At 36.7% G+C, this 21,155-nt stretch overlaps 1 protein-coding gene across 5 annotated transcripts; it reads left to right on the top strand.

Annotated features, from left to right (window-relative positions):
• Positions 1-269: 269 nt before the first annotated feature.
• Positions 270-19,112, top strand: LOC106070102 (uncharacterized). Of its 5 annotated transcripts, none has more exons than XM_056021457.1 (4): positions 270-478; positions 8,616-8,742; positions 10,891-10,972; positions 12,177-19,112. In XM_056021457.1, the coding sequence occupies exons 2-4, from the start codon at positions 8,682-8,684 to the stop codon at positions 15,289-15,291; spliced, it is 3,258 nt and encodes a 1,085-aa protein (XP_055877432.1). In that variant the 5' UTR covers positions 270-478; positions 8,616-8,681; the 3' UTR covers positions 15,292-19,112. The 5 variants fall into 5 exon arrangements, with proteins under 5 accessions (XP_055877432.1, XP_055877436.1, XP_055877434.1 ...); XM_056021461.1 differs by lacking the exon at positions 270-478 and adding an exon at positions 2,017-2,035; XM_056021459.1 differs by lacking the exon at positions 270-478 and adding an exon at positions 5,681-5,943.
• Positions 19,113-21,155: the final 2,043 nt, after the last annotated feature.

Raw genomic sequence — 21,155 nt, 5'->3', positions numbered from 1 at the left:
AGTAGACATTCTAGATCTAAATCTGATTGAGGATTGTACATTGGAGGGAAATCTAGTGGATGTGGTTTCTTGGAACGTAAAAACTGTGATCTTGCTCCTCTTTACAGAGATTACAGAATAACCTGCTCCATTGTCTTCCATACATCAGCCAACCCCCTTCTAGTTGTATATTTACTGAGTCCAAAGCAGGAAGTTCTCTTAATGAGAATGAATGTTAATGGAAATACACATCCACGTTTTAAACTGTAGAGAGAGGGAGGGGGGTGGAGGTTTGAAGCGGAGCCAAATAACAAAAAAAAACTTAGACTAAACGGAAACGAAGACAATGAAGGCTATCAAGTACTGGATCTAGACCTAGACTCTACATGTTGTTCACTCACAGTGCTGAAGTTGAACCCACCGCTGTGTTGATTTCACTGTTTAATCTCACGGATATAAAAGTGCACAATTTCTAGGCTGGTTTTGTTCACTACAGCTGGTGAGTATCGAACAGATTGTTATAAATACTTAATTCTCAGGTTAAAACCACGTAACCCAATTTCCCTGGCCATGTCAGGGTAGGTTCTATATACATTATGTCATTTGTATGCCTTTATAAGTAATGTGTTTTAGATTGTTGTAGAAATCTATTTTAAAAAGTACAATTCTTTTTTTTTTTTATAGTAGCGAGAGGGCGTGCGGGAAAAAATGAAATGCTAAGAAACTAATTTAATCTATTAGTAGTTTGTTTTGTTTTTTGTTTTTTGCATTGGCTGAATAGATTCTGATGTAATCACAGCTGAGGTTATAAATAGGGGAGTGAAAGTTGAAGTTGAGAGGACAAGATGGAGACGGGTGACAGAAAGACGTGTAGTTTTTACAGTATGATGTAATGTGTTTACATCGCTCAAGATATTAGGCTACTTCACGCGCTGTGTACTATACTGTCAATAAAAGTTAGGTTCATTTTGGGGTTTTAAAATGTTTTATTCATGTTCGACATTAAGAAATGAATAGGCCTACAACTGTTTAGTTTAGTTGGACTAGCTGTCAGGAGCTACAACCCAACCTCGGAATATCAACACTCCATCTCAGTACTTTGAGCAGAATGTATTTTCTTTTAATCAATACAAATAGAAAAAAGTTTTTTTTTCTCATAACCTCGTATGATATAATTAGATTTAATGTTAAGTAACATTCCCACAATCAATTAACAAATTAACAGAAAACCTTCAAGTGGAAAAAAACGTTGGTATAACTTTGTGTGTAACAGCATTCAGATAACAAGATATAATTGGTCGACCTGTGGGTGCTATATATATATATAGATAGATAGATAGATAGATAGACAGATAGATAGATAGACAGATAGATAGATAGACAGATAGATAGATAGATAGATAGATAGATAGATAGATAGATAGACAGATAGAAAGATAGACAGATAGATGGATAGATAGATAGATAGATAGATAGATAGACAGACAGACAGACAGACAGATAGATAGATAGATAGATAGATAGATAGATAGATAGATAGATAGATAGATAGATAGATAGATAGACGAAAACATTCAGAAACACAAAGGATGAAAGTACCCACGAAGCCAAGATGTCTGCAATATCTACAATCCTTGGTGGAACTCAGGCCAAGCTTTAAAAAGAAAAGCTCCAAACCTTACGTTATGCATTAAACTAAGCACCTTACTTCACCCCTACCTTAGCGCTGGACATTACACATGCATAACACTAAAACTCTGAGCCAACAGATGATTTACCTAGAGCGGTAGCGTCACTAGCAACCACTTGTTAATATAACACACTCACACACATCACTTGATAGCTGCTTAGTATCGGATGGAAGTGAACCAATCGTGTGTGCTGTATGTTACTGGGTTTGGTTTGGGGCTATGTCGGCTTTTATAAGCGAGTTAACTGCTTACAAGTTACGAGCTAACTTTTGAGTGTTATGTTGAGAGAGAGAGAGAGAGAGAGAGAAAGAAATCTGGATCTATAATGCTCTAAGACTGATGCTCTCTATCAGACGATGATCAATGTAAGCCTACTTGTTAACAACAGGGTCTAGCTAGAGTTTAATCAGATTTCAGTGTCCTTAAACTGTGATTGGTCTACGTTTAAATGTTTAGATTTATTTGAGCAATGAGTCACTAGAGTCTATGCTGTGAACTCGCTGTGATACCCTCGTGATTTCTATATCACTTAAACATCTCACTTCCTAATTAGAGAGACACAAACTTGAACTAATTGTTTTTATGCTGGTTTAATTTTATAAATAGTTTGTATTTGGTGAAATTGCTTTGCTTATAGACACCTTTTACTAAGATCATTTAGATTTTTTTCTACAATGTTATAATCAAAAGGTGTTTGTCTTTACAATTTCATCTCGTTAAATTTTTTTTAGATTCATGGAGCAGTCCTACATTTCTCGAGATCTCCATTAAACACTCAATCACTCATACACGTCTTACGTTTCTCTCTCTCTCTCTCTCTCTCTCTCCCTCTCTCTTTCTTGCTCTCTATCTCAAGTTAGCACAGAAGTTAATAAATATGTACCGATGTAGCCTATATTTATATTCATTTCGTCTAAGTCTTCATAAAATCTTGTTGTCTTATTCTTGGTAAACCTGTGACACATTTTAAAAACTCAAAATATCTAGGTGTTATAATAAATGCAACATTATCATGGAATCCCAAGTCTGAAGAAAATATTTAAAAATTAAACAAAGCATTAGGTTTTATTAAAAGATTTGTTAATCAAATCAAACAATAACATTAAACTAAAATGGTATTTAACTATAACAATTATAGCTTTTATATAGCGCTACTTTCATGCTTATAGCATGCTCAGAGCGCTAAAGTCTAAGTCCAATCTCATTTGTGGACCAGTTGGGGAAGGGGGGGGGGAAGGTGGTATCTAGGAGAAGGTTTAGGCGTTCAGTAAACTCTGCTCTATTCGGGTGTCGAACCTCGAGTCCCCTTCATAGGTAGCCAAGCCAAGTCAAGTTAAAGCGTACTTAGCCTCTCGACCACATGGTGTACCTTGGTTAGGCCATTATTAGAATATGTGTCCTCAGTTTGGGACCCCTCAACTCAAGAAAACATAAAGAAACTAGAACAGACGCAAAATAGGGACATGAAATTTATAACAAATGAATGAATATTCACCATTGGAAAAATCACTAAATTTAAAGACACTTCAGGACAGAAGAATAAAAAGTAAATTAGCAAATAATACATAAAAAACTAAACATGAATTCCAAAAATAAAGAAAGACACAAAGATAAAGGATTATTTCGTATTCCATATGCTAGGACAAATTCATACAAGTGCCAATAGAGCATGGAACGGGTTGCCTGAATCAGCCAGGAAAACCAACAACTTTGTAGGGTTGAAGTCACTGATTAACATTCATGACTAGATTGACACATGGATAGGCGTGATAGTTGATTATCTTCTCTTTTAAAGTAACGTCTGTAATTTATAAGATAAGGAGGCTTTCGTTGTTTGTTTTGTTTTTTCAACCCCCGCGCTTCCATGTACTGCCAGACACCATCAGAGAGCTTAAAGACTTTATAAATCTACCTCTCACTGTGTCACTTTCAAATCCGTAGATAATTCATTAAACATGTTTATATTCCTTGTAACAGTTAAATCAAAATTAGCCACGTAGATGTTTGCAAAACGGATTCGGAGCCTAGATCCTACGGGAAATATATAAAAAAAAAAGAAAAATTAATAAATGCTTACTAGGCCTATATGCTCTAATAATATATTATCTTATCTTATAAATGGCATCTATTTGTTTATCATTATCTAATCCCTTTGAAAAATCATCAATTAGGCCTATTAGTTGAGTTTCATATAACTTATATTTCCTAAAGCCATGTTATTATGGAATGAGGACAATATGTTTATCTAAGTGGTGCATAATTATATTATTTGTTATAGCATTGACATGTGATGCTGGGGAGAGTGATACTGGTCTGTAGTTTTCCGCATCAGATTTTTCTCCTTTTTTAAAATAGGAGAGTGACGTTAGCTTCTTTCCAGTCCCTCGGTACCCTGATTAAGTGAAGCCTGAAAAATATTTTGAACACTGGTACTAGCTGTGGCTTAGTTGTTAGAGCAATGTAGCTCAGGTCAAGGTGATTTATTTGGTTTTATGCTAGATAATAGTTTTAGCACCCTTTGTTCTTGTATATCTGACTGAGGCCCTTTGTTCTTGTATATCTGACTGACGCCCTTTGTTCTTGTATATCTGACTGACGCCCTTTGTTCTTGTATATCTGACTGACGCCTTTTGTTTTTGACTTGGTTTAAATTAAACATTATGTCTTTGTCTTCCAGGGCTGAGAATGCGGATGCAAATTTTTTGTTGAGAATGTTAGCTTTAATTTCGTTATCTTTATGTGTTAGGTTATGTTCACATTTAATGGTGTTACTCTTGTTGTATCAATTATTTTAGAGTTATTGTATGAACATACATTTTTTTATTGTTATTCTTAGATATCACTATGTTTATGTATTCACTCTGCAGCTGTCTACTAACTCTTTGAGTTAAGTGTTTAATTTTTGAGATAATTGTTATGGACTCCTTCTGCCTTAGTTTCTTTAAATTTTAAATGGATTTTTATTTCTGTTGGCAAAGTATCTTTAATTTGTGACTAGAAAAGCATTCAATTATTTTAATTAATGAGTGCTTATTAGGTATTTCATTTTATATAATGTATTTAGATTTCTTTTAATGCAATTCCAGAGGTCAATATCAGGTGTTTTTTTTTTTTTCTGACAGAAATGATTGTTGAAAGTTTAATGCAACTTGGTATAATTGTGTTAGGCTACATTTATTTCGGGGGACGATTTTTCCTTTTTAGTTATATAATTACTGCTTGTATTAAACTATTTACTTGACCGATATCATGGTCAGATAGCCCAGAGATGATGTCATAATCTACCACTAACGCAGGCTGTTAATTACTTCTAGATCTTATAATGAAGCATTAAGAACACTTCTAAGCATTAAAGCAATTCAAGACTATATTGTGTGTTGATTTGTTTTCATTCCTTATTGGATTGGCTAGACTTATTTGAGCAGTTTATTTGGTTCAAAGGTTAATGCACATGAAATAAAACGTCTTTATGGTAAAAAAAAAAAAGATCTTCGTAATGTAATAAAAACTGAAAAGTCTTTAAGTTATGAGCTTAAACCTGGTAAGGACGACAAGTTAAAGAAGAGTTAAAGTTAAAGAAGAGTTAAAGTTAAAGAAGAGTTAAAGAAGAGTTAAAGTTAAAGAAGAGTTAAAGTTAAAGAAGAGTTAAAGTTAAAGAAGAGTTAAAGTTAAAGAAGAGTTAAAGAAGAGTCTCCTCTAAATCAAACACTGTCCGTATCTCGACTTCTCGGTCACGTGACACACTTTGTTCTTTCCTTAGCTTTCCAAACAACAAGCAACACTGCACGTATGACGTCTCGAGTGAGCACTTGCCCATCTAGTGTCCACTTCAATGTGGTCTCACCACTAGCGGTTCTCATCTTATTCTCATATTAATGATAGGGGGCAGTGATATATCAGATTTATGAGATTCCGGACACTTGTGTAGAACCACTGTAGGTCTGTAGCTTATGGTTGTAGCAGCCAGCACTTGGTCGAGTCGACTTGAAGAGTTCAAAACGTTTGAGTAGCCAATGACACCAGCAAACTGTCATGTGTAGCCGCCCAGCTAGAGGTCAAGGATGCAAAAATCTGGTCATCAATGACTTCAGATTCAACACAGTATTGTTTTGTCATTACACGGTACTCTCAAACGTCTGTTCAAACATAAACGTGAAAAATTCCACCGGAAAAGGCCAAAGTTTAATTTAATGCTATAAATGCCGGATAACTCTTGGTAAAGTTTGCTAAAATATCTTGATGTGAAAAAATGGTGGTGTATATTCAAATCAAAGTAAGTGCTTATACAATCATTTACCCTATAAGGATAAGACTTTAATATGTAATAGCGTGGTCGAGAGGCTAAGTAAACTTGATCTTGGCTTGGCTTGGCTATTTAGGAAGGGGGCGCGAAGTTCGACACCTGATTCGGGCAGAGTTGTGTTTACTGAGCTGCAGCACGGAAAACCTTCACCCAGATACCCCCTCCCCCCTACCGGTCCACAAATGAGATTGGACCATAGCGCTCTGAGCACGCTATAAGTATGAAAGTAACGCTATATGAAAGCTATAATTAATTAATTAAAAAGTATAAAGACTCGACTAGCTGTAACGCTAAAATGTATTGAGAAATGAAACAGACCTAAGTGGTTTCATGTTGGCACACTGGTGAAGAGATTGAAGCAACACAAATGTAAGAATTTTAGGCGGGACACACCAAAAGTTTCGACATTTTTAATTGGTTGCAATTTTGAATGTACCCAGGGCCCGAACTAATTTTCGTTTGAAACATTGTTGATACGGTATCATTGTTGAAAGCATTGTTGATAGCAAAAAAGTCTCGGATGGCGGCTTTGAACATCAAAGTTATTCTATTTATAGATCTCTAGTTCAGAGTACTCTTGAGCGTCGGAAATAAATAGTTCCGTTGCTGACGTCACTGGAAATTCATTTTTATTTTAGACTGACAAAACTTAACTATTGGAGGATTGTTCTTTGAAACAGTCTTAGTTGGTCTGACGTACTCAACAAATGATGATCGATGTGAGTCATAGAGATGATAGTCCTATGAAACAACTATTGTACTATATAGCACTTTCACTATGAGAGTCCTGTATCCTAGTACACGATGAGTGGCTAAAATAGTTTTGTTACAATACTGAACTCAGAATGGGTCATGAAATAAAAGTGAACCCAAAAGCTCAAACACTTGAAAGTCTAAAAGAAAAGTTGACATGAATTAAAATTTGTCTTTCGTAAGTACAATTCTTATTCCCCTTTTTCTACTTCTTTATGACAGTAACGGCTAGAACAATGGTTCTCGAATTGTCCTTCAATGGCTCTATGGGGTGGTCAGATAGAGCGCTTGACGTTTCCATCATAGCAGACGACTGTAAATTAAACTATACAAAGTTTTTTATTTGTTGGAAATGGGCACATGTTGACTTGGCTATGTGTAAGAAACAATCAATTACACATGAATAGTCACAAACCACCAGTGCAAAGCCCTCAGCCCCTTGGATAAGAAAAATGGTCATCATCGAACCACGATGGACCAACTATATAATGTTCAATGAATTCAGTAAACTAAATATTCATAGTTTATTTGCCGTTGAGAATTAAAGAGCAAAAAAAAGACCAGTATGAGAATCAAACCCTTGATGTTCGCGTCATTAGCTGTCCCGCCATACTTCTATGTGTGAAATTTTAGCTTAAAGTAACAATCAAATTTTTACATAGGTTATATCAATTCACTCTGTCTGGTAATACATTTTATACACGTTATTTCTCCCACACCCAATCTCTGATCAAGCTGAGATTTTGCACAATTATTTCTTTTACCTGACAATACAAGAATCAATTTAAAAAAAACAAACAATTAGTTAATTAACTATTGATAATTAATTAGGTATCGAACTAGGGAAAGAAATTGTACTTCTCTGATGCGGGGGCATAAGTTGAATTGACCACCTTTATACTTTGTAGGTCGGTGCTTTAAAATTTATCTACTAAAGGCAACCCTTTTTGTTTTTATAATTTAATATGTAAACACTTTTAAATATAAACCATTTTAAAACTAATTAGGCCTACTATTAATAGTTAAAAAAAAAAACAAGGAGATATTGAAATTCACATGCTCATCATAAATCTCGGAAGACAATGGATGCACCCAGATGAGTCACTGGTTTTGGTTTCGTCTTGAAAAGGGGCAACATCTGGTGTGATTTATTAAGCCAATTCTGGAGCCCGTAAAGTTTGCCACAGTTCATGCATGTATATGTATTTGTTTTAGGGCTAGCTGATGGGGCAGCTATCTTTTTCGTTCTCTAGGCTAAGGCAGCCGTTTCTTTTGCTCTAGGCGAGATTCGTACCGTCACGCACAGTCTGTCTCCATGCTGTCCGATCTGTTTTCGTTGATACCTGTGGTTCTTATGTCACATGCCTACGCAAATAGACACATTTAAAAACAAGATTTGAATAGCCAGTGTTTTATTACCATAGAATAGCGTGATGCTAAGAAACTTAACCAAATGGAAAGACTTCTTCCAAAAACCATTGATGATGTATTCAGCAACTCCCTTGTCTGTATGTCAACCATCATTCAATCACATCCACTAGGCCAGTCTCACAGTGATCCATATCTTAATAACAAACCAGTTCATTGAAGGCAATAGTAGTAATAATAATAGCCGTGCCTTCCACACAATACAAACATGTCGGCAACACTTTTACTCTGCAATCATTTTTTTTTTGTATTGAGGAACATATTATGATATTATGTACATCTTAGCTTCTGATATATGTGCTGGGAATATTGAAACCTGCCTATTTACCTGCAATGCTTACCGAACAGATGAAAAAGAGTGGGCCCTTAAGAGCTGAATCTGAGTTTGTGTGAAAACACATGCTCCCATTGTAATCTTGTGTTTATTTTTGTGACCGGTATCTCTCTTTTTTTTAAAATAGAATTTCGGCTTCACTCTGGAATGACCCTAGTGACAGTGAAAGTGGCTGGGTAAACTACAGCTGGAAATGAATCTAGCACAGGTTTTACCCTATGCGGACATGTCCGATCACCCAGCACAGAACTTTGGTTAGTATCGTAACTGGAAAACATTGTTTAAATTTCTGTTTTAATTTGTTAGTTTTTTTAAGACAATAAATAATCTCAAGCCTAAAATGAACGGAAATGCAATTACTGACGCTTAAGTCGGAGATCACTTATTGTTAAAGAATAGTCTAAGGGTCTTTATTTATTTTTTAAAGTCTGTCCATCCGTCACGTTTAAATCTCAAAAACAAATAAAGATATTGAAATCAAACCCTTGTTGTTCTTTGTTTATCAAACAAAAATCTATTCAAACCAAATCTGACCAGGTGTGCACCTCTACTTCACAATGTACACATAGCCTAAACTCTCTAGAGTCAAAGTGTAGCACTTTGATTGGCACTTTTACACTAGGCAGCAAAGTAACGAGTCAAAAACTCTTGTGTATCAATTAGCCACTGAGTCTGATCTTCCTTCGTGAGGAAATTTAGTAAAAAGGACCTTCCATGAGCGTTGCCCTTGTGTCTCAATACAAACATACAACAAACATACAAGAAACATACAACTTACAAATTTTCCTGTTTCTCTACCAGTAGAGATAAAATTGGTAACATCTAATTTTCATTTTTAAAAATTCCAACTTCCTGAGAAGTCGAACCCGAAAAGCTAAACACTGTTCTAACCAGGCTAGCTGTAACATCATGGTAACTGGACTTTTCTTTGTCCTTCCTAAAGACTTTAGTTCTCGCTTATTTCACCTCAATACGTGTACAGTAACAATAAAAAACTATGAACAAGGAAGTTAATGTAAATACGTAGAAACGAAAGAAATAATATTCATATTTCAAAGGATCTATTTACAACCTCAGAGAGGATATTTTATATGTAAATTAATCATGCACACATTTTTTTATATCTTTAGCCCCAATGTAATCAAAATAGACACACCCTGTGAGTGTGTGCGTCTGTTTCACCAATTCATTACTTTTTAATCAAATATTGCATTAAATATGTCTGTGTTTGCATCTACACAAAACTGTACCACTTTAAATAATATACACAGTATTAATGTATTATTGGACATGTTAATATAGTTAAATATATGCAAGCCAAGCGTTAAATCGTGTGCTAGTGGTTCACTAAAACTAACCTACTTACAGTAACAGACAATTCTGATGTTACATTCCTGTAAGTCTAGATAGCATGCCAGAGTATTCTAGACGAACATAAAAATGTCATGGCAACCACAGTGAACTTTTTTTTTTGTTGTTCTGAAGCCGAGAAACTAATAAAGAAAACTCACGATAAGCAAAATGATTAGATTGAAATTAGTCAGCCGAGAATGTCATCTCCAATGTCTTAAAAAAATATTATTTTTTCTGCTACAATAAACTTGCAAAAATGTTTTTAGTTGGTCAATTTTATTTGCTGATCTGGAAACAGTTTTAAACACTTTTGTTTCCCACAATCATCTTCACTTCATATTCTACGTTTAAAAGTTGCAACCCTCTTTGCAGGATGTAAATCTATAAATCTACATAGGTTTGGAAAGATGGTGACAGCAATGCTTTCCTAAAGCTGAACTCTTTTTTTCAAGGAAGATAAAAGATTGACAACGAAATGAAACAGACGTACTGAAGTTGCGGGGCTAAATTTAGCTCTCAAAAAAACAGAGATTCTCAACCGGAGCTTACGTCATCTCAGCCTGTGGTCCCGTCTGTGACCTACATTTTGTGAATCTGTAACAGAGTTAACATTGGTGCCCCTACGACGCACTACACCTTCCCTAAAATGTGGTAAACTAGAAGATGAAGAAATGTATTGTCAATAAGACTATATCACAGTCAGAAGAGAAATATTTGGAGATACAACAACACGGACTGGTGGTTCTGTACCATGTCTTTCATGGTTCTACATCTTGATTCATTCTGACTTTTTGGATATACCTTTTTTTTAAAAAATCTCTCTTGAAAATAGACATTTTAAAAACTTCTGGAAAAATTTTTATCGATAATGATTGTAGGAAAAGATCCATCATAATTTTTTAAGCTAAATTGCTATTTAGATTGGCGGCTTGCCAACCTGAGAGAATCTTCTTTATATGTTTTTTTTTAGTATTTAATTAGTATTGCTAAATGTAAAGCTTTTACGAGAATGGTTCTAAAGTTGTTTTAATTGTTTGTTTGTTTGGCAGATCCTGAGTTGATATTTGTGGCCGCTCTCTTTGCGTTCGTCACGTTACTTCTGGTGACTCTGTCATGTTTGTGTTGTTCAGGGTAAGTATCTCAGCTTTTCTTTGTCATGTTTGTGTTGTTCAGGGTAAGTATCTCAGCATTTCTTTGTCATGTTTGTGTTGTTCAGGGTAAGTATCTCAGCTTTTCTTTGTCATGTTTGTGTTGTTCAGGGTAAGTATCTCAGCTTTTCTTTGTCATGTTTGTGTTGTTCAGGGTAAGTATCTCAGCTTTTCTTTGTCATGTTTGTGTTGTTCAGGGTAAGTGTCTCAGCATTTCTTTGTCATGTTTGTGTTATCCAGGGTAAGTATCTCAGCTTTTCTTTGGTTTGTTTGTGTTAAGGCTTGGAGCGATTTTGTTTCGCTCTAAACATCGCACTAACATGGTAGACATCACGCATAAAGAGAAGACACACAGAGAAAAAGAAAGCATTTTTCAGGCAATAATTTTATTGTGATCCGAGTAACAAATAATTATTGAATTGAGTTCCATTTTGGAGTCTTTTTATTACTCTTGGGTCACCAAGACTTGCTCTGTGTGTTGTAATACTTAATCGGTTATATGATTGAAAGATTCATTAATGAACACAATCCAAAACACGCATGCTTTCACGTCGTCAAAAGAAATATGGACATTTTAAGTATTTATAAAATATATTATGCAATGCCCTCTGTCACATTTGATCATTAGGGGCGGGTTAGATTTTTATCTTATTTTCTGCGCTCATAGACTCTACAGTGCTAAAGGTTAATTCAATTGAAGAAATAGTGAAGAATCATCAGAGGTAGCCTGCATGACTGGAGGATGAATGTCTACATGGTCAAAAACATTGGAGGGAGCCTAGTTTTTTATTTCATAATTGTGTTGGTTTATTACCACCTTTACCTATCCCTTAGTCTGCTGGATCGTTGGGGCACCAGGCTAGATTTTTCAACCGTCTTTCTCCATTCATGTCTTTTGTCTTGGATAGAACCTCTTTCAAAGGCAGGCCCGTCCATTCTTTTATGTTGTCTTCCCTTCGCTTTCTCTGTCTGCCTCTTCTTTTTCCTGGTACTGTTCCCTTAAGGAAGGTCTTTGTGAGTCCCGAAGACCTTTTAATATTGCCATAGCGTTTTATTTTTTTTTTACATTAGTTAGCAGGTCACCTTGTTGGTTTATCATGTACATTTATACGAGTACTTTCTATATTTTTTTAAGAATATCGTAAGAATGCTTAGAGAGTTAATTTAAGAAATACTTGTATCTCCAGGGGCAGCAACTCATCTGGCTCGTACAGGTACTACAGCCGTGATGAAGACACTATTACAATAGCGGATCTCCTCACCAAACCTCCACTGGCGGACCCAGAGTCCGTGTTCAGCGAGCTGTCCTACGACGGCAGAACGTCCGGGACTCAGAGCAGTTGGATGAACGAAGAGAACAGCAGTACTTTTGAGTACGTCCCGTCCATCAAACATGGGCGACAGTTAGCCGTCGCCACCGAGCACTCTCGCCGGAGTCTGTCTGTGAAGCTCAACAACGCGGAGGAGCCCGCACTCACACCTCCAACATCCAAGAAATGGAGCAGCGAACGCCGTCAGGTGCAGCAAGCCACTAGGATGCTCCGAGAAAAAGAAAAAGAGGTCAGGTTTAATTCACAAAGCAACGTCCGAGCTGAAAAAAGCCACCTGTCTACCGTCTCGGAGAAAGAAAGTTCAACTGCCGAAAAAGCTGTGAATGAGAACCTTCCATTGTCAACCACCAACTGTGTTGCTTCAAAGGTGAACGAGGAGACCATTGCTCCAGACGTGCAAGTCGAGGTTGCGTTGCCTGGAGTCAAAAAGAAGGTGGTGAAATCCAGTGAAATTATTGAAGATTCTGGACTGAAAATCCACAAAGAAGTAGCCAAGCCGAACACTTATGCCTTTTCCAGCTCTTCGCGATGCAGCTTTAGTCACGAAATCGGACACATCGCTAACGGAAGCAAACTTCCTAGAACGAGCTTACCGAGAACTGAGGAGCACGAAAGTCCGAAGACAACAAACAGAAAGCTAAGTGCCACAGGGCAGAGTAGCAGTGCCTCTAATCTCTTGAGCCAGAAGTCTCCCATCAATGTAGATAAAGTTGACAATCCTGTCCATAAGTGCGGTCAACATTTAGTTGATGCTCACATGACCAAAGCAAATAGCGATCACGTTATATCATACAGAAACAATGAAAATGTTGATGACTCGAAGAGTCTAGGAGTTGACAGTAGTAACAAGGTAGACAACCCTGTTAAAGTAGCAGATACTACTAATGTATGTGTTACTTCCCCGGAAACACAGAATGGCGCGTGTGCACACGTCGTCTCTGTCAGTGGAGTAGCCACTTTAGAAAACAATGTTGAACATGCATCCACTGATGCAGGCGATAGCAAAGGCGTGGTTATGAGAAGGTCATTTTCCCAATTATCATATGACGAACATAAGCCTAGCCGTAGTGACGCAGCCCCAAAATGCTTCAGTCTCAATCTTAAAATAAACTTTCTCTTTGGAGGCGACGCCACCGACGGCACGTTCTCCGCTGAATGTGTCCCAGTTATCTACAACAAAGATCAATCCCTCTCGGCAGATTCCCAATTGGAAAAAATGAAGGTCCACACCAATGGTCACAATCTATTGCTGACCAATGCAGCTGGCAGTAAAGATGAGAACATAAAAGAAAAAATGTTAGAGAACTCTTTTGCAGCTAAGACAAACAACTGCAAGTATTTGGAATCTCGAAAACGTCTGTCTGAACCAGACTACCTGACGAACAGATGCCAACTGCAAATTTCCAGGAGAAATTCGCTGGCCACGACAAAACCGAAAGAAAAAGGAGGTCAGAGGTCAGAACTGTTGGTCCACGACTGTCCAAAAATCTCAAACATACAAAAACTTAACATCAGACAGGAAGCGGAAGAGCAAGGGGCTGGAAGGAAGGAGTTAGAGAGTCTGCCCCAGATGAGCTGCGTGGCTGAAGTGGACCATGAACAAACAGATAGTCAGAAAGGTAGTGCTGAGCACGTTGACGCCGGGGCTAGTGCTGGTGATGATGTAGTTGATTTAGGGGTCAGCGATAAGGGTGATCTTGAGCACAAAGAGGCAACTGAAAAGGATGAAGACGCTAACGAAAGTGCCAAAGCTGCTGCTAAATTACGTAGATCTAAAGTTTTACTGGGCGCTTCGCCACCGAGATTAAAACGTCTCCCCGTCAAATCAATCAGAAATTCTTCATTTGAAAATCCACTAGATCCTAGAGTCTCGCTAATTCCACTTCCAATTGAAAAGTCTAATTCTGCTCAGCCAACAACATCATCATCAGGAGACCGCTGTGAGACTTCTGGCAAAGTTTCGACTTCATCAGACGACACAGTGTCACAAATAAATAAAGAAGAAAGCAGCAGAAGAACTCTCAGACGAGATGGTGAACAAAACGAAGTCCTTGAGAAAAGAAGAAAAGCTATGGTGTTTAATAACTTTGAAAAGAAGCCGACGTTAAACCCTAACGACAAGGTCAAGGCAGAAACACCGACGAGTGAAGCAAAACCCTTTAAGCCGGTAGCTCTGCCTAGAAAATCTCTACCTCAAACAAAAGAGTCGAAATTGCAAGGGAAGCAGAAGGTGGAGAACGAGAAGGAACAGAGCGCTGAAAGTCTGCCAGCTGTTGTCGATAAGACCTTCCGATCTAAAAGCGAGGGTAAATCCAGCAGCAAAATTCCCATCCTGATTGTCGATGATGACGATGATGACGATTATGTCATTGTTGATTATACTCTTGACAGCAAGGCGTCGTCAGAGAAGAAAGAAGCTGCGCAGACCAAAGTCATACCTGAGCACTCATCCGCACAGGAGACGGAGAAAAACACCGGAAGTGACGAGAGCGACTACGACAATCCCTGGGACGATTTGGACGACGCAGTGAAGAGAGCTTCCATGCGATACAACCGCCGGCCCAGTCGCATCGCCCTGGGGGACAAAGCTTTGTTTCTGAAATCTGCAGAGGATCTCGGCAGGCTTCTGGAAGAAGCTGAGAAGAATCGAAAACTTCGTAAAGAAGCGAGCAGCGTCGAAATGACTTCCCCAGAGGACGAGACCGCAGAAGCACCGATCATTCCTTTTACCAGATTCTCACCTTACCGACATACGGTGAAGGGAATCGTTTCCCCGCACATTGTAGCCGCTCAGTCTACGGAAGACATTATTAGCAAGGATACGTCTTCGAGTTCAGCAATGAGTGAAGAGATATTTGGAGATCTTAGAAACAAAGGTAAAAGAAATACAGATCCACGTAGACCCCAGTCCATGACCACAAAGCTAAAACCGGAACTTTCTTTGCCAGTTAGAAAATTGCACAAGTATTAAGACAATTAAAGTTTGCGCACGAGATAAGCGCTTAATTCCATTTGTTGTTATTGTTTGTTTTTTCTTATATTCCAAGGAGAAACTTTGAAAAACATGTTCCTTCTGCCTCTTTAGTATTTTGTTAATATGTTTTGTATATTCTGCCATTCTATCATCTGAATAAATATTGCTATGAGCAGTCATTATCGTTGGAATATTTGTTCTATAAATGTTTGGAGGGTTCAAATGTATACTATCTAATAGGTTGCCTAACTCCTCACCTTACTATATGGCTCCTTCTGTCTCGGGAGATAATGGATGCGCCCAGATGAGTCACTGGCTTAGGTTTCGTCTTGAGGACGGAGCAGAATCTGACCGTTTTTCTATTAAAGGGGCAATTCATTGTATTTGCAACACATTTCACCTGTACCTATAGTACTCATGAAAATAATCTAATTTCGTTGCTTTTTTCTTACAATTTTTCATGTCATCTGACCCCCCCCCCCGCACAAACACTTTTTTTCCCCTTCTTTTCTCATCTAAAAACTCAATACAAATAATCCCAGATCAAGCTAAAAACTTTTTTCCCACCAGCCTCAACGGGAGAACAATTTTGATATCTCAGTTTTGGCGCTAAATTATCGGTTGCTAAACTTTAAAATTGTTTTGTCATTACAACGCAACTGAAACAGATAACAAAGAACATTTTGTTTGCCAATAACATTATTTGAGATGATTTTATTCGTGATGGCATCTACCACATTTTAAAATCTGCCTAATTCGTATATTTTCTAGCATCTTGTTGGTTTTTGTTTGCTTACATTAGGTTCAAAACGGACTATAGTTCATCTCGTAAAACAATTTAAAAAAAAAAAAATCAACTTTTCCATGTGACTGTCGCGCCCTATTCGCGAGAGACTTTCCCGTCTACATGTATCACAGGTCAAGATGGATTCGCTTTAGGAGTAGAGGAGCCAGCCATATTTCGTTTGACATGCCTTTCTTCAAGAGCTGGCGCCAATGCATTTTCACTGTCCAACGCTTTCCTTGTTCCCATGTCTCTCCACATAGTGCGATCTAGGGTTAGGTCCCAGTAGTCAACATCGATGTCCTATGCTTTAAGGTCCATCTAGGGTTAGGTCCCAGTAGTCAACATCGATGTCCTATGCTTTAAGGTCCATCTAGGGTTAGGTCCCACTAGTCAACATCGATGTCCACTGCTTTAAGGTCCATCTAGGATTAGGTCCCAGTAGTCACCATCGATGTCCACTGCTTTAAGGTCCATCTATGGTTAGGTCCCAGTAGTCAACATCGATGTCCACTGCTTTAAGGTCCATCTAGGGTTAGGTCCCAGTAGTCAACATCGATGTCCACTGCTTTAAGGTCCATCTAGGGTTAGGTCCCAGTAGTCAACATCGATGTCCACTGCTTTAAGGTCCATCTAGGGTTAGGTCCCAGTAGTCAACATCGATGTCCACTGCTTTAAGGTCCATCTAGGGTTAGGTCCCAGTAGTCAACATCGATGTCCACTGCTTTAAGGTCCATCTAGGGTTAGGTCCCAGTAGTCAACATCGATGTCCACTGCTTTAAGGTCCATCTAGGGTTAGGTCCCAGTAGTCAACATCGATGTCCACTGCTTTAAGGTCCATCTAGGGTTAGGTCCCAGTAGTCAACATCGATGTCCACTGCTTTAAGGTCCCTTTCGATCACATCCACATAATGGAGGTGGGGAATACCAGTTTTTCTTGAGTCCGTTTCGAGTTGTTCATAAAAGATGGCTTTCGGGATACGGCGGACATGGGCAAGCCATGTCTGAGAATGTCTGAGAATTATAAAGATACTAAGAAGATTTGTTCGATCAAATATCTCAGCTTTTTAGGTGATTTGCAATGAAGACTGAATAAAGATCAAAATAATTAACAATTAGTTAATTAACTGTTGGTAATTAATTATTTTGTTTGATTTCGAAATAAGGACAATAAATGCTACTTAACGAATGAGAAATGTGGATATAAATATAGATTTAGTCACCCTATTACGTTTTTTCTCCCACTTCCCATTCTTGGATCAAGTTGAAATTTTGCATAATTATTCACAGTCGATAACAATACACAATATCAATTGAAAAATTAACCAGTTAGTTAATCATTTAGTTCTAATTAATTCATTCTGATTAATATAACAGAAAGGGAGATAAACCCAGTATTTTTTTCAGATAAATGGCAGTACATTGCGGTTCCTTCCCTTAGATAAGCTTTGATTTTAAAACGCATTCTTTTTTTCTATTGCTTGTTTTTAAGTTGAACTGTGTAAGCTTCTATATAAAAATGATGTTTGTTGAACTATATAAACCTTTGTATTTGTAAATGATGTTTCTTCAACTATATGAGCCTATATTAATCAATGATGTTATATAAAATATATATAAGCCTATATATGTAAATGATGTCTATTTAAAAAAAAATGTATATATGTAAATGATGTGCAGAACCATGTTTATTAGAGGTGAGTGTAACATCAGAATAATTATACTGCAGTTTTATTATATTCTAAGCTCTTTATGATTTCTTTTATCCAAGAAGTCATACATTATACATACATTTCATGCTCGTCATGCAATGCAATGGGCTAGGCTTGTTTCGTTTGATGTTTTTTTTTTATAGTTTTCATTGCACAAATTGTTATAAAAAATATAACTATGCTAACTACTCTTAAACTTGTACTGTAAATTTATTAGAATTTATTTACTTTTTAAAAAAAATTGTTTCAGTACCTTTCGGTTTACATTTCTAAATGTTTTATTGTTGCACAATTATTTTTATGAACAAAACATTTTCACATTAAGTTTATCTCAGGACATTCAGCTCTATCCCATCTCTGAACTACAAAATATATAAATATATATCAATGAAACAGCTAAAGCAAAACAGAAAAAAATAAATAAATAAAATAAACATTTATAAAAAAAAATTCACAACTCTCTTATAGACCTCATTCACCAATCGTAAACAAACAATATTTAGCCACGTGATAATATTGATAAAACAACGAAAAAAACGTATCACGTGACAGCCTTAGTGTATTACGTAATTTGTATAGAAGAGATAGAGAATCACGTGGCTAAATGGTGTTTGTTTACGATTGGTCCATTAAATCCTAGGCTTTACTAAATGATATGAGATCAACAAGTTACCTTTTAAAATAAAAATAACCGTGAAAGTCGGTATCATTGTTATTGTTTTTACAAAGCTTCCATCAACTCACTCTGTCTGTCTGGTACACATTTTGTACACGTTATTTCCTTAACTTTCCTTTCTCGGACCAAGTTGAAACTTTGTACAATTATCGATTGTCGATGACAACCCATGAATCAATAAAAAAAAATTAACTATTAGTTAAGTACTTAGTGATAATTAATTAATTTTGTTTTATATAGAAAAGGGGAGATAAATCTCGATTACTTTGATATATATATATATATAAATTACTTTTCACTTCTCATTTCATGTTGTATGTGTACAACTGAATCGAATCAAATGTTTTAAACTGAAGTTGTTATAGTTTGCCACCAGGTGTCTCTGTCATTATGCGCTTTAATGAAATAAGTAAGCATGGTCTGTAACTACTGTCAAAGGGCATGTGTTTGTAGAGGGTTGGGGCTGGACATAGATTTCTATTTAGTAACAATGTTGAAAGTAAGATGTGTCAATATGGATTAATAGCGCTAGATGAAATGTCAAATAATCATGTCATTTGGCCCTTTATATGTTTGTTTTGAGTTGTTAAAAAATCAATTAATAGGACTACAATATTAAACAAGTAAACTTTTGTAAAGTAATAAAGAGTGTTTTCTTTTTTAATCAATTCCTCCTTTATTTGTCAAGAATTCCTCATTCTATTTATTTCTTGTAATTCTTCAATATTGTATGGAGTCTTTCCAGTGAGCTTCCACAATCTTTTCTTACAGTCCAGCTCAGGTCTAGAGTAGACAGTGCGCCAAATGTCTAGGAACGTTGTCGTTGTTTAACTTTTCATCACTGAACACAAAGAAACATTTGAGTCGAGTGCGGGAATACCCGCTGGGAAAGCATGCTCAAAATAATCACATTTAAATTTAAGATGAATATATTTTGAAAAATTTTAATGGTCAAACCAGAGTTTTCACGGTGGGACCAATAAGGTAGTATTTTTTTCCCTTGAATTCTACATAAACTTTCTAAATTCTAGCAATATCGTTAAAGAGCTTGCAAGCTAAAAATATGAATTGTAAGAATAGAAAATATCATTGAAATAAAACAGAAACAAAAGTCTAACTTTGAAATGTAATGAAACAATAAAACGATCTTGATGTGTACATGATATTAAGTAAATCTGAACACTCCATATGATATTGTTGTACATTTAGACACGGCTGCAAGGAATCACAGTGGAGATGTTTATTTACACAATGAAAATATAATGAGCTGCTTAAACAAGTGGGCTGTCTAGATGGCCCCGGCTTCGAACCCTAAACGCCGCAATTCCCCGCTGTAACTAATTTGGGCTAGGATGTAATAATCTGAAAGAACGTCCGAAATTTGTCAAACAAAAAACTTTTTCTTTATCAGTGATGTCCAACTTTTTTTTTTTTTTTTTTACCAATGGGCTATATACATTTCTGACACAAGTGTCGCGCATGGAAAAAAAATATCGAATCCAATTGAACAGTTTTCCTGAGACTTCATTTTGCAATGTGGGCAGACGTTTTGACGGGCGGATCTGGCCCGCGGGTCGTAGTTTTGACACCACTTCACTAAACAGTTCTATTTCTTCTCTGAGCTATCTCCTCGTTCTGCCTATGTTTCACACAAACATGTCTCAGCACTAAGTTGTACTAAGTGAACACATCAGTAGTACCGCACACTTATGTGAAGTGATCCTCAAGGCCGGTTTTACAGATTGCGGGGCCCTATGCAAAACTGATTGCGCGGGCCTAATTTGGGTTGTGATAAGGATAATAAGTGAAAATTAAGACTTTGTATTAGAAAATAAATTCGTCTTTGCATTTTATTTATACTTTACTAAGTACAAAATCACTGTCAAATTAACTTTACGAGCCATCTACAGTAGTTTTCCAACAAAAACACGATAAACATTCAGATCTGCCTTTTAGATTTACTATCGACTAGCAAAATATCGCTTTTGATGTTTTTTTTTTAAGAGATCGAGATAGATTTAGACCTATATTTGTATGCCAGTGACTATTAAAGTAAATTAAGTATTTGAAATTCTTGTTTTGGATAAAATTCGGCTTACTATTACATTTTTATTAAATGAAAGCTTACAATACCGTTTTTTTTAATCGCGAGTAGAATTGGCGACACCCCGAAATGACAATTTTGTCTGTTTTAAGTAGATTTGCATCAGTTTTCAGAAGATTTTAATAATTTCAGGAGATTTTCATGACTTTTTCTTATATTTTATAATTTCAGGACAATTCCAGGAACCCTTTAATAATAAGTTAAAATGGTTTAATTTAATAATAATCATTTAGAATTCGCATCGCGCGGGGCCTATGAAAGTGCGGGGCCCACTGCGGCCGCATAGGTTGCAGTGGCCTAAGACCGGCCTTGGTGATCCTCTTTGAAAACATACTCTCGTAATGGTGAACTGATCAAACACTAAATAACGTTTACAAGACCAGAACCGTGGCGTAGACAAGGGAATGGAAATAAAGACAATGTCCATTTTGGCCCCACTAAAATTATAACATTGAGAACCATTGAGTTATGTAAAACCGTGAGCGTGACAAACTGCCCAGGCATGTCAAATACAGTTTTGAAAGAAAACATGTGTGAACTCTCTGACCTGTGCAAGTGTACAATAATTTTGAAAGGATCAATACT

This window comes from Biomphalaria glabrata, chromosome 2, assembly GCF_947242115.1.
Source record: "Biomphalaria glabrata chromosome 2, xgBioGlab47.1, whole genome shotgun sequence".
Lineage (NCBI taxonomy): Eukaryota > Metazoa > Mollusca > Gastropoda > Planorbidae > Biomphalaria > Biomphalaria glabrata.
The sequence above is the reverse complement of the archived record's forward strand: the minus strand, read 5'-3'. Positions and strand labels throughout refer to the sequence as shown.

Coding starts and splice junctions, on each gene's coding strand:
- LOC106070102 (XM_056021457.1), top strand. CDS start 8,682: ATGAATCTAGCACAGGTTTTACCCTATGCGGACATGTCCGATCACCCA. Junction 8,743..10,890: donor TCACCCAGCACAGAACTTTG/GTTAGTATCGTA, acceptor TTTGTTTGGCAG/ATCCTGAGTTGATATTTGTG. Junction 10,973..12,176: donor TCATGTTTGTGTTGTTCAGG/GTAAGTATCTCA, acceptor TTGTATCTCCAG/GGGCAGCAACTCATCTGGCT.